Raw genomic sequence first — 12,177 nt, 5'->3', positions numbered from 1 at the left:
AGATCTTGCAAGGGGAACAGGGGTACATACCACTCATAGACAGACTGAGGATAAGGATGACTTGAGCCCCTGCTTGGCATGCCTTTCCTTCTTGGCACATAGATGTGTTCACCTCCAGGCCTGGCACAACTGGGAAAGGCCTGGAATTACTAGGCATTAGGACCAGTGAAAAGTTTCAGAGTCAAGGAAGAATTGAGCTTATGGCCTCCTGTAGTCCAGCTGGCTATAACGTGTCCCAGATCTGTTCCCTAACTTCCACCAGGACTGCCCATTTCCCCAACTCTAATGTGGGATTTTTTTTTTTTTTTTTTTTGAGACAGAGTCTCGTTTTGTCCCCCAGGCTGGAGTGCAGTGGCGCGATCTAGGCTCACTGCAAGTTCCGCCTCACGGGTTCACACCATTCTCCTGCCTCAGCCTCCCGAGTAGCTGGGACTACAGGCGCCCACCATGACGCCCGGCTAATTTTTTTGTATTTTTAGTAGAGATGGGGTTTCACCATGTTAGCCAGGATGGTCTAGATCTCCTGACCTTGTGATCCACCCGCCTTGGCCTCCCAAAGTGCTGGGATTATAGGCGTGAGCCACCGTGCCCGACCTAATGTGGGATTCTTTAGACTGGTGGGGAGTCATTAGGGAAGGAAATGCTTTGTGTTTGCTCAGACATTCATTCCAACCCCATCCCATCTCCAGTGAGAGACTTGTAAGCTCCAAATCCTGACTTTCCTTAATGCCTCAGGTCCAACGCCCTATCTGCCTCTCTACTAGCACTCCCGCTTTGCTGCCTCAAGATGCTTCCCTCCCATTGATGATGTGTGGGTATTTCTGTTGTTGTTTTTTCATGTCTTTTTTCCATCTTTTTTTCTTTTTCTTTTTGTTTTTTTGGAGACAGGGTCTCACTCTGTCACCCAAGCTGGAGTGCAGTGGTGTAGTCTCAGCTCACAGCAGCCTCGATCTCCCAGGCTCAAGCAATCCTCCCACCTCAGCCTCTCGAGTAGCTGGGGCTACAGAAGCACACCACAACACCCGGTTAATTTTTATAATTTTTGTAGAGACGGGGTTTCACCATGTTGGCCAGGCTGATCTCAAACTTCTGGGCTCAAGTGACCCACCCACCTTGGCCTCCCAAAGTGCTGGCATTACAGGCGTGAGCCACCGCTCCCGGCCCATTTAAAAATTTTAATTTAATTTGATTTTTATTATTTTTTTTGCAGCCCACAACAAGATGTCTTCATTTTTCTTTTACATTATTATTATTATTTCTTGGAGACAGGGTCTTGCTCTGTTGCTCAGGCTGGAGTGCAGTGGCGGGATTGTAGCTCATTGCAGCCTCTAACTCTTGGGCTCGAGTGATCCTCCCACCTCAGACTCTCAAGTAGTTAGGACCACAGGCATGAGCCACCACGCCTGCCCCAATATACATATATATATACATATATACATATATATATACACACATATATATACACAAATATACATATATATACACACACACACACATATATATATTCAACATTTTTGGCTTTCTCTTCTTGAAATATTTTTAGTAAGATTTCTGAGCTGGGCATGGTGGCTCATGCCTGTAATTGCAGCACTTTGGGAGGCCAAGGCAGGAGGATCACTTGAGCCCAGGAGTTCAAGACCAGCCTTGGCAACATAACAAGACCCTGTATCTACAAAAAAATAAGAAAACTAGCCAGGCATGGTGGTGTGTGCCTGTAGTCCCAGCTACTCGGGAGGTTGAGATGAGAGAACTGCTTGAGCCCAGGAGTTTGAGGCTGCAGTGAGTCATGATCACACCACTGTACTCCAGCCTGGGCAACAGAGTGAGACCCTATCTGTTTTGTTTTTACCTTAGAATATAGATTTTATTATTAGTTAGGTATGGCAAGGCCAACAGCTCAGGAGATGACTGCCATTGAGAAGATAGCCTCACAGTTCCCAAGAGAAGAGAGTGAACTATGCCACAGGGGACTGCACCAGGAAGTAAGTGGGTAAGTCAGGGAGCAGAGGAAGTAGGGGAGGTGTAGGAAGAGTCCTTACTGTGTTTCTGCAGGAAGGAATGGTGTGGCAGCATACACAGGTTTAAGATTGGCTAGCATGAATAATTTCAATGGGTGCAGGGGCATGGAGGCTGTCCCTAGTTGTTTGGGACGTGGTCCTTGAGTGATTAGGGCAGGTGGATGGTGCCCCAGGATGTGAGAGCTTGACAAAGGAGGTGGGTGGGAGTGTGGACTCTTGATTGGTTGGTCTGCACATGGAAGGCATGCTCCCAGGAGAGTCATTTACTGTGTCTAGGACTTGACTAGCTCTGAGAGAAATGGTCCGTCAGGGTCAGCAAGGGCCCAGATGCCAAGCACCAAAAACACAAAATGAAAGGACATGATTAATACAACTTGCGAGGCACCCTTGGCATGGCTCAAGCATTCTGCTTAGATAAGCCAGGCTGTCTGAGAGTCTTGCCAGTGCATGTCTCATCCTTGGCCTACATAGTTTCCCTGGTCACCCTTGCAAGTCGGCTTCCCTACTTAAAACACCTCCAGTCTCCATCCAGTCTCCCACTCCACAATTCCCACCAGGAGAGCAGTCCTCACTAAGTCCTCCATAACCTGCCTGCATCCATCCTGGGACATTTCATTCCTATGACTGCCCCCAGTGTGTCCCATCTGCTGTTCACACTCCTCTTTCCCAGGTGCCTGCTTCACACCTCATGCAACACTCCTGTCGCCTGGTGGTCTGAAGCACATGCGCATGGCTTGTCCTGGCACAGGTAGGGTAGGATCTGATGTCCACGGGCCCTCAGCATCTCCACCATATCTCATGAACCATTCCTTCCCTAGGTGCAGTCCAACATCACTCCGACATTCCCTGTGGGATGGCGGGGTGGGGTACACTCACTTCTCCGTGGATCACCATTGGCAAACTTTATACTTAGCGCTTTACAGGAAATGGTTTCATTCAGGCCGGGAGTAAGGAGGCTCTTCAAAGCTGGGCAGCCCTACTTTCCTGGCGCCCACTTTGGACATAACTGCTACTGCAAACAACTCTCGCTTCTTCTGCCCCCGAGACACCCTCTGCCCCAAAGACTGTGGCAGGGGTCACAGTGGGTTTCCCCACTTGTGGCAGATCCCATGATTCCACATCTCAGAGACCAGTACATGTCCCGTGTTTGCTCGTGTCAGGGAAAAACTCTCTCAAACCGTGTATTCCCTCTGCCCTCAAACAGCAATGATCATCAACACAGAAGACCTCCGTAACCAAAGGTGTGGGGTTTTTCCCCCCACACACCAAGCAGCAGACACCAGGAGTGTCCTCCAATGCAGTTCCAACACTACCTACCTGGAGACAGTGTCAGATCCCACAGGTTGGGGGCTCAGTCCCCAAGACCTCCCCCTCTTTCTCCCCAGTTGCAAGTCTGGGCCTCTGGAACTTCTGACTGACTGGCTTCAAGTTGGGGTTCCCATGACCCCCTCTTTGGGTTCGATTAATTTGCTAGAGTGACTCACATAACTCAGGGAAACACATTTGCTGGTTTATTATAAAGGATATTATGAAAGATACAGATGAAGAGATGTGGAGGGCGAGGTAAGGGGAAAGGGGTGTGGAGCTTTCATGATCTCTCTGGGTGTGCCACTCTCTAGGAAGTGTTCACTCTCCAGATAGTGTTCAGCTATGTGGAAACTCTCTGAACCCTGTCCTTTTGGGTTCTTATGGAGGCTTCATTACATAGGCATGATTGGCAACCATGCAGAAATGTGACTGGACAAAAAGCATATGGTATAAACCCAGCAAGGCTTGTCTGTTCAGACTTGGCCTTTCTGTGCAGCATTCCTTCCTCTAGGGTATGAGGCAAGGCCCTTTCTGGAATGAGAGTCTTTTGACCCACAATCAAATTAGAGTCCTGCTTTGGGCAGGTGGAAGAAGGACAGGAGAAGCTCATAGACAGAGATTCTGTTTACTGAGGCCTAAAGTGCCCAACAATATAACAAGGAGTTAGGATCCAGGAGCTGCAGATGAAAAGCAAAATATATGGCTGGGTGCAGTGGCTCACACCTGCAATCCCAGCACTTTGGGAGGCTGAGGCCCGTGGATCACCTGAGGTCAGGAGTTTGAGACCAGTCTGGCCAACATGGTGAAACCCCGTCTCTACTAAAAATACAAAAATTAGCCGGGCATGGTGGCAGGCACCTGTAATCCCAGCTACTCGGGAGGCTGAGGCACGAGAATCGCTTGAACCTGGGTGGCAGAGGTTGCAGTAAGCAGAGATCGCGCCACTGCATTTCAGCCTGGGCAACAAAAACAGACTCGGTCTCAAAAAAAAAGAAAAGATATATATATGTGTATATATCTAAACATTACAGCTCTTGCTTTTTTAATTGACTTAACTTTTCATTGACTTAACTTCTCTTTTTTTTTTGAGATGGAGTTTCGCTCTTGTGGCCCAGGCTGGAGTGCAATGGTGCAATCTTGGCTCACCGCAACCTCCACCGCCCGGGTTCAAGCAATTCTCCTGCCTCAGCCTCCTAAGTAGCTGGGATTACAGGCATGTGCCACCACGCCCAGCTAATTTTGCATTTTTAGTAGAGACAGGTTTTCTCTATGTTGGTCAGGCTGGTCTTGAACTCCCAACCTCAGGTGATCCACCTGCTTCAGCCCTGCAAAGTGCTGGGATTACAGGTGTGAGCCACCGCACCCAGCTGACTTAACTTTTCATAGATAACTTATTCATCATAAAGAATTAATTTATTGGCTGGGTGTGGTGGCTCACACCTGTAATTCTAGCACTTTGGGAGGCCAAGGCAGGCGGATTGCTTGAGCTCAGGAGTTCCAGGCCAGCCTGAGCAAAATATTTATTTTTTGTGTTTATTTACAATAAATACAAAAAGTTATCTAGGCCCAGTGGTGTGCACCTGTAGTCCCAGCTACTCGGGGGGCTGAGGTGGGAGGTTCACCTGAGCCGGAGAGGTTGAGGTTTCAGTGAGCTGAGATTGTATCACTGCACTGCAGCCTGGGTGACAGAGCCAGACTTTGTCTTAAAAAGAAAGAAAGAAACAAAGAAAGAGAGAGAGAGAGAAAGAAAGAAAGAGAGAGAGAGAGAGAGAAAGAAAGAAAGAAAGAAAGAAAGAAAGAAAGAAAAAGAAAGAAAGAAAGAAAGAAAGAAAGAAAGAAAGAAAGAAAGAATTTGTTGCCTTCCTGATAAAAATTCCAGTGGGAAATTTTGATTCACATTGCATTTAATTTATAAATAAATTTGGGAGAATTGGTAGCTTTGCTAAGCTAAAATATAATCTCTGTGGACATGACGTACATTGCCACTTTTTATCCTTTAACAGACTAAATTTTCTCTGTAAGAGGTTATTTCCTAGATAGTTAATATTTTTGGTACTACTTTGTGCTGTATTTTATAACTATTAAGGAATGTTGCAGAGAAATGCTATCAATTTTTAAAATTTTGCCATGAATACAGCAGCCTCACTGAATTCTCTTAGTAGTTCTAATAGCTTGCCATTTGATTCTAACAGGTTTTCTATGTAAAAGATGGTGTCATCTTCAAACAATGATAGTTTCATTTCTTCTCTTTCACCTCTTACCTTCCTTGTGTTTCTTTAGCATTGGGCAGGTCCTTCAGGGATATGTGAAACAGTAGCAGTAACAACCAGACATCCTGGCCTCTTTGTTTTTTTTTCCGTGGTGGAGTCTCACTCCGTTGCCCAGGCTGGAGTCTCACTCCGTTGCCCAGGCTGGAGTGCAGTGGCACGATCTCGGCTCACTGCAGCCTCCACCTCCCGGGTTCAAGTGATTCTCCTGCCTCAACCCCCCAAGTACTTGGGATTACAGGTACCTGCCACTACACCCGACTAATTTCTGTATTTTTAGTAGAGACAGGGTTTCACCATGTTGGCCAGGCTGGTCGAGAATTCCTGACCTCCAGTGATCCACCTGCCTCGTCCTCTCTAAGTTCTTGGATTACAAGTGTGAGCCACCACGCCTGCCATTGTGGCCTCTTTGTTGGTCTTCTTGAGAATGCACCTGAAGTGTCTTAATTACACTTAATGTTTGCTGTAGAGCAATGATTCTCAAACCTTTTGGTCTCAGGATCCCATGACACTATTAAAAATTATTGAAGACCCCAAAGAACTTTTATTTATGGGGACTCTATTCATCAGTATTTACCATAATAGAAAGAAAAAATTTAAACATTTATCAATTCTTCAAAAAATTATAAATCTTCTATATGTTAACATAAATAATATATTTTTATGAAAAATAACCATCTTCCAAAAGAAAAAAAGTAAGAAGAGTACTATGGTTTTACCCTTTTGAAAATTTTTCATGTCTGATTTTTTTTTCATAGCTGGATTTTCCTATCTGATTCATCATCCAACCTGTTTTAATATGTTATTTAGGTTGGAGTATATGAAGAAAATTCAGCCTCACACAGATATATAGTTGAAATGGGGGAGTGTATTTTAATGGTATTTTTAGATAATTGTGGCTATTCTATATTATACCAAACTCAACAAGTGGTAGCTTCTGAAAAGTCAGTTACCATGTGGAAATCCACACTCATATCAACTAACTTGTCATATTGTGTGTACTCATGAGAAAATGAGACTGAAACATGAAAATAGTGTGTTAGCACTATTCTAAAAATAATTTTGATATCAAAGCCTCCCTAAGGAGGGATTCTTAGGGTTCCCTGGAAAACAGTTTGAGAACTGTTGCTATAACATATTGGTATTTATCCTTTCTTAAGTCAGAAATGGTCTCTTTATTTTGTTATGCATTTTCCTTATCATCAGTAGATGTTGACAATTATGAAATTCATCTTCTGCATCTAGTAAAATAAATGTACAATCCTTTTCTATGATTACTGGTACAGTGAATTACAAAGATAGATTTTTCTGATATTAAACTCTTCTTGACTCCCTGGAATAAGCCCTGGTTAATCACGATGTACTATTATTTTCACATGATCTGTGCTGTACCATGTACAGCATGATGTACTATTACTGCTACCCAGTCGGAAACATTCAGCCTCTCTCTGTGAGCTCTTTTTCCCTGGGGATGTCAACTACCCTGCCTAAAATATGTGTGACTGTGTGTGTGGACCCATTCCAGCAGGTACCACTCTCAGTGGTTTTAAGGTGGCAAGATGTAGTGGGGGAGGTGGAGGTGTCAATGCATAGGTCTCAGAACAGAGTCTATAATATCATTGTTCACATTGGAGCCACGCATTTGCTGCTTATGGAGTATTTGGCCATCCTTTACTTCCTGGCCCTACCCATTTCTCAGAGATTAAAAAAAATTTTTAAAGATAATCTTGCTGTGTTGCCCAGGCTGGCCTCAAATTTGTGGGTTTAAGCAGGCCTCCTGCCTTGGCCTCCCAAGTAGCTGGGACTATAGGCACATGCCACCATGCCTGGCCCATTTCTAAATTGCTTGTTTGTTTGTTATTACAAATGCCTAGCCCTCAGGGTATGAACATGGACCAGAGAAGAAGAAACCAGAGTTGCTGCTATGTCCACCAGCCTCTCTGCATGTCCTGGCCTCAGCCCCCCTGGGCTCTGGTACTGACCCATCTCTGGCCACCATGCTCCTCCATAAGCCTCTGCAGAGCTAATCTGACCCTGTTGATGTTCTCATGAGAGAGTGATCTGCATGCCCCCTGCACCCCTCCGTGATAATACGGCAGACCAAGAGCTCTCCCACCCTTCCCTGCCTGGATGCTGGGCATGTCCCCAGCTGGGCTGCCTATTTAACGCACCACACTCTCATTCTTCCAAGGTGGGGCTCCAGGACTAGGCTGGGGCAGCAGAAAGTCCCCCTCTCTACATTATCCTTGGCTCAGGAGCCAACTTAGAAAAAGCATTTCCAAATTGGCTAAGCCAGCGGAGCAGAGATTTTCTGTGCTGAGAAATATCAGGATATGCAGAGGGGTGGAAGGAGCCTTCCAGGGCACACATGAGATGTGGCAGGGGTAGGCTGTCTGTTTTAAAGCTTAAAGGCTTTAGACATGAACTCACAGGGACTTCATGTCAGGGTCATCTGCCATGTGGCCCAGCAGGGCCCATCCTGAGGAAATGACTGAGTCAGGAGCTGGCTGAAGAGCTGCCCTCACTCCACACCTTCCAGCAGCCCAGGTGCCGCCATCACGGGGCTCCCACTGGCATCTCTGCAGCTGCACTTCCCCCAGTGCTGAGGAGCAGAGCTGATCTAGCACCCTGTCCATTACCAAGGCACAGCAAACCTCTCTTGTTCCCACAGGTTACACAACTGGAATAAATGACCCGGGATGAAGAAACCACTGGCATCCAGGAACTTGTCTTAGACCGTTTTGTAGGGGAAATGACCTGCAGGGACTTTCCCCAGGGACCACATCCAGCTTTTCTTCCTTCCCAAGAGACCAGCAGGGAAGGCTCAGTATAAATAGCAGCCACCACTCCCTGGCAGGCAGGGACCCGCAGCTCAGCTACAGCACAGATCAGGTGAGGAGCACACCAAGGAGTGATTTTTAAAACTTACTCTGTTTTCTCTTTCCCAACAAGATTATCATTTCCTTTAAAAAAATAGTTATCCTGGGGCATACAGCCATACCATTCTGAAGGTGTCTTATCTCCTCTGATCTAGAGAGGTAAGCAGGGTCGGGCCTGGTAGTACTTGGATGGGAGAACACCTGGGAATACCAGGTGCTAAAGGCTTTAAGAATAAAAAATAATGATCCTGCTTTGTGTTTATCCCATGTTGAGTTCTGTGCGGGGCAGAGGGAACACACGGTAAATGCGTTGTGGGGAATTATAGGTTACTTGAGGGAGTGACAGTCTGGTGGTAACTCCTGCCTTCCTCCATCAATGCCACGTTGGCATCCTCTTATGCAGTCAGGCTTCAGGGCTGATGGGTTCAGAACCGAGGGCTTCTGGCTCTGAATGAGGTCCTGCTGCAAGATTTCCTAGATGAGCCACTGAGACTCTAATAAGATCCCGTGGAAATAACCAGGCTCTCGTCGGAATATAAGTCCCAAGGGAAGCTGTGCCAGTCTTGTGGGCGACTGCCTGACTTCTCCTTTCATTTCAGCACCATGAAGCTTCTCACGGGCCTGGTTTTTTGCTCCTTGGTCCTGAGTGTCAGCAGCCGAAGCTTGTTTTCGTTCCTTGGCGAGGCTTTTGATGGTAAGGCTTCAGAAGGTTTGCAGGATTTCTGAAGAGAAACATCGCCCTGGACCTGATAAACTGGGGAAAATGATGCTTTCGGAAGGCTGCTTTTGAACCACAGAGTTGCTAGTGTCTGCGTTGCTGAGGCCTGCCAGGAACTAGGGTTTGCTGGGTTGCCTGTCTCGAGTCTTTCAGAGCTGCTGGGAGTATCTCCTTTCCCTGTGGTGCAGCTTCTCAGGGTGTGTTCAGTGGATGGATCACATTTCAGAAGCCGCTGCAAGATGTATCGAAAACACATCTCTTGAGCCATAAGGAATGGGGCATCCAGTAACAATGCACAAGGGGTATTTTTGGGCTTCCTTAAAATTTGAGCCGCTGCCTTAGGTTGTGCTGCCCAATGTGCAGGATGTGCCAGGTGCCTGGGGAGCTGCTAAACAGATTAGAGAGTCGAGGATTATTGTCAGTCAGTTACTCAGAGAAAGAACAATCATCCTTTCCAGGAGCACCTGAGCTGTTTGTCTGGAGTAGAAGATGCAAAATAAGGCCTGCAATTGGTATAAAATGTCCCTCAGCATAAATCGCATAGGAGTATGACTAAGGCTGTTGACTCTTCTGTCTTCTTTCTCCTTCCTCCTTCGATTTCCTAGTTGGATAATGTACAGGGCTCTTTAGCCTCGCTCTGTCAGGGGCTCCCTTCCTGGTTTGTTCTATTTCCATTCCTTCTCCAGCCTTCTTGACAAGAGCTGGGAACTAACGTGCATCAAGCCCCCACAAGGACCACAGCATTTTCTCATTTAGTTTCAGAATGACTCTGTGAGGCAGGCATCCCTTCTGTGAAGGTGAGAAAGCTGAGACTTAGAGCAGCTGAGGCCAATGCCCAGGGACTTACTGCCAGTCAGCAGGTGGCAGGGCAGAGGTTTGAGCCCGGCTGTGCTTGAGGTCAGAGCTCTTGCCAGGTAGACGCATCACTGACCACCTCCTAGAGGTTGATGGTTATGAATCTCAGGCACACCTTGGCATCACCTGAAATACCCATGCCTGCAACTCCCCAGCAGAGTCTGCAGAAACTGGCCTGGGGTGTGGCCTGGGCATTGGGACTTTCAGTTTCTCTCTGGGTAATTAGAAAATGCAGCCAAGGCTCACGCCTGTAATTCCAGCACTTTGGGAGGCCAAAGTGGATGAATCACTTGAGGTCATGAGTTCCGGAGCAGCCTGGCCAACATGGTGAAACCCTGTGTCTACTAAAAATATGAAAATGTAGCCAGGCGTGGTGGTAGGCACCTGTAATCCCAGCTACTCAGGAGGCTGAAGCAGGAAAATCACTTGATCCCGGGAAGCGGAGGTTGTAGTGAGTTAGATTGCTCCAGTGTGCTCCAGCCTGGGTGACAGAGTGAGACTCCGTCTAAAAAAATAAAAAAGAAAAAGAAAGTGCAACCAAGGCGGAGAACCGCTGCTCTATTGCTTCCTCAAGCAACCCACAGTATCAGTACAGCCTACTGAGAAAGTGTTTAGGGACTTTTATGCTCCTAACAGTCACTGGAACTCAGGTCACAATGACATGTATTCCATTTGCAAGAATATATACTTTAGTAGTCAGGGCAGAAGTACTCTGTGTCTGCCACCTTTCTCAGCATCAGTATTCCATGTCACCACCTCATTCATACACACTCCTGGATCTTATCATAGGCAGCTTCATTCTATAGCACTGGTTCTTCACCAGGGGACCTGGAGAAGCCAACTAGGATAAAGGAATGTGCTTCTCAACCCATGGTATCCAAGGCTGCTATGATCACAGGCTGAAAGCTTGAAGTCAGTGGAAGATTTGTCCTTCTTTCATTCCCCTCTAAGGTGGTGTTGGAGTCTTTATGTTCTCCTGATGTCCCTTCTGCCTTTCCTTTCCTTTCCAGGGGCTCGGGACATGTGGAGAGCCTACTCTGACATGAGAGAAGCCAATTACATCGGCTCAGACAAATACTTCCATGCTCGGGGGAATTATGATGCTGCCAAAAGGGGACCTGGGGGTGCCTGGGCTGCAGAAGTGATCAGGTAACTGGAGCTCCTGGGACGTTAGAGCTGGGTGAGCAGAGCTTGCCTGCCTTGGACAGTCAGGAGGGAGACGAGCTCCTTGTGGAGAAGTTAGAGGCTGCGGCCCCTCCTGCTCTTGCCCTCTCTCTGCCTCTGTGCTCAGTGTGAGGGTCTGAGTGGATGGTAGGAGTGAGTGATTCCTCACCCTCCCTCTCTGGGTGCTGTTCATCCAGCCTAGGGGTGCCCAGCCTGGCTGAATGGGGCAGTGCCCAGGCAGGGTCAGTGTTTTCACTCCTCCTTCCTTGGCCTTTCTGGGCTCCTCTCTGAGCCCTCCCTTGGAACGGGGAGAATGGGAGGGTGGGCTGTTGCTCACTGGCCTGATGATCAATCTCCTTCTTGCCTGCCTGGACTACAGCAATGCCAGAGAGAATATCCAGAGACTCACGGGCCATGGTGCAGAGGACTCGCTGGCCGATCAGGCTGCCAATAAATGGGGCAGGAGTGGCAGAGACCCCAATCACTTCCGACCTGCTGGCCTGCCTGAGAAATACTGAGCTTCCTCTTCACTCTGCTCTCAGGAGACCTGGCTGTGAGGCCCTCGGGGCAGGGACACAAAGTTAGTGAGGTCTGTGTCCAGAGAAGCTGAGATATGGCATATAATAGGCATCTAATAAATGCTTAAGAGGTGGAATTTGTTGAAACAGTGTGTTCTTCTTTTGGTGCTGACTGCCTGTTTGGTACAAAAGGGAAATCAATGCACACCCACGTGAAGGGTGAGCCTAGGTAGGCCTATGTGTTTGGATGTGAGGAGACATTCTTAGTAGTCACCATGCAGACACCTGCATCAACCCTTCCACAAATTAGGCCTCCTTTTTTCCAGACCTTTGTGGTTACATTGTTGCTATTTCCAGTCCCTTCCTTGCCCAGGCTTCTCATCTCCTGTGAATTATTTCCTGTTACCTTCTCTGTCCCCCAGTTCTTCATTCCTCAGTGATCTCTGTTTC

The 12,177-nt window shown here is 47.3% G+C and overlaps 1 protein-coding gene across 2 annotated transcripts; it reads left to right on the top strand.

Annotated features, from left to right (window-relative positions):
- Positions 1 to 8,408: 8,408 nt before the first annotated feature.
- LOC101134521 (serum amyloid A-2 protein) lies at positions 8,409 to 11,864 on the top strand. 2 transcript variants are annotated; one of them, XM_019037491.3, is made up of 5 exons: positions 8,421 to 8,485; positions 8,571 to 8,631; positions 9,072 to 9,166; positions 11,056 to 11,194; positions 11,589 to 11,864. In XM_019037491.3, exons 3-5 carry the CDS (start codon positions 9,076 to 9,078, stop codon positions 11,725 to 11,727), a joined length of 369 nt encoding a protein of 122 aa, XP_018893036.2. In that variant the 5' UTR covers positions 8,421 to 8,485; positions 8,571 to 8,631; positions 9,072 to 9,075; the 3' UTR covers positions 11,728 to 11,864. The 2 variants fall into 2 exon arrangements, with proteins under 2 accessions (XP_004050826.3, XP_018893036.2); XM_004050778.5 differs by lacking the exon at positions 8,571 to 8,631 and having other exon boundaries at positions 8,409 to 8,485.
- The last annotated feature ends 313 nt before the right edge of the window (positions 11,865 to 12,177 follow it).

This window comes from Gorilla gorilla, chromosome 9, assembly GCF_029281585.2.
Source record: "Gorilla gorilla gorilla isolate KB3781 chromosome 9, NHGRI_mGorGor1-v2.1_pri, whole genome shotgun sequence".
NCBI classification, from domain to species: domain Eukaryota; kingdom Metazoa; phylum Chordata; class Mammalia; order Primates; family Hominidae; genus Gorilla; species Gorilla gorilla.
This window is presented reverse-complemented; position numbering and strand designations above follow the sequence as displayed.

Excerpts from the sequence above, each read along its gene's own strand:
- LOC101134521 (XM_004050778.5), top strand. The coding sequence starts at position 9,076 with ATGAAGCTTCTCACGGGCCTGGTTTTTTGCTCCTTGGTCCTGAGTGTC. Across the intron at positions 9,167-11,055 it reads CCTTGGCGAGGCTTTTGATG|GGGCTCGGGACATGTGGAGA; the intron begins GTAAGGCTTCAG and ends TTTCCTTTCCAG. Across the intron at positions 11,195-11,588 it reads TGGGCTGCAGAAGTGATCAG|CAATGCCAGAGAGAATATCC; the intron begins GTAACTGGAGCT and ends CCTGGACTACAG.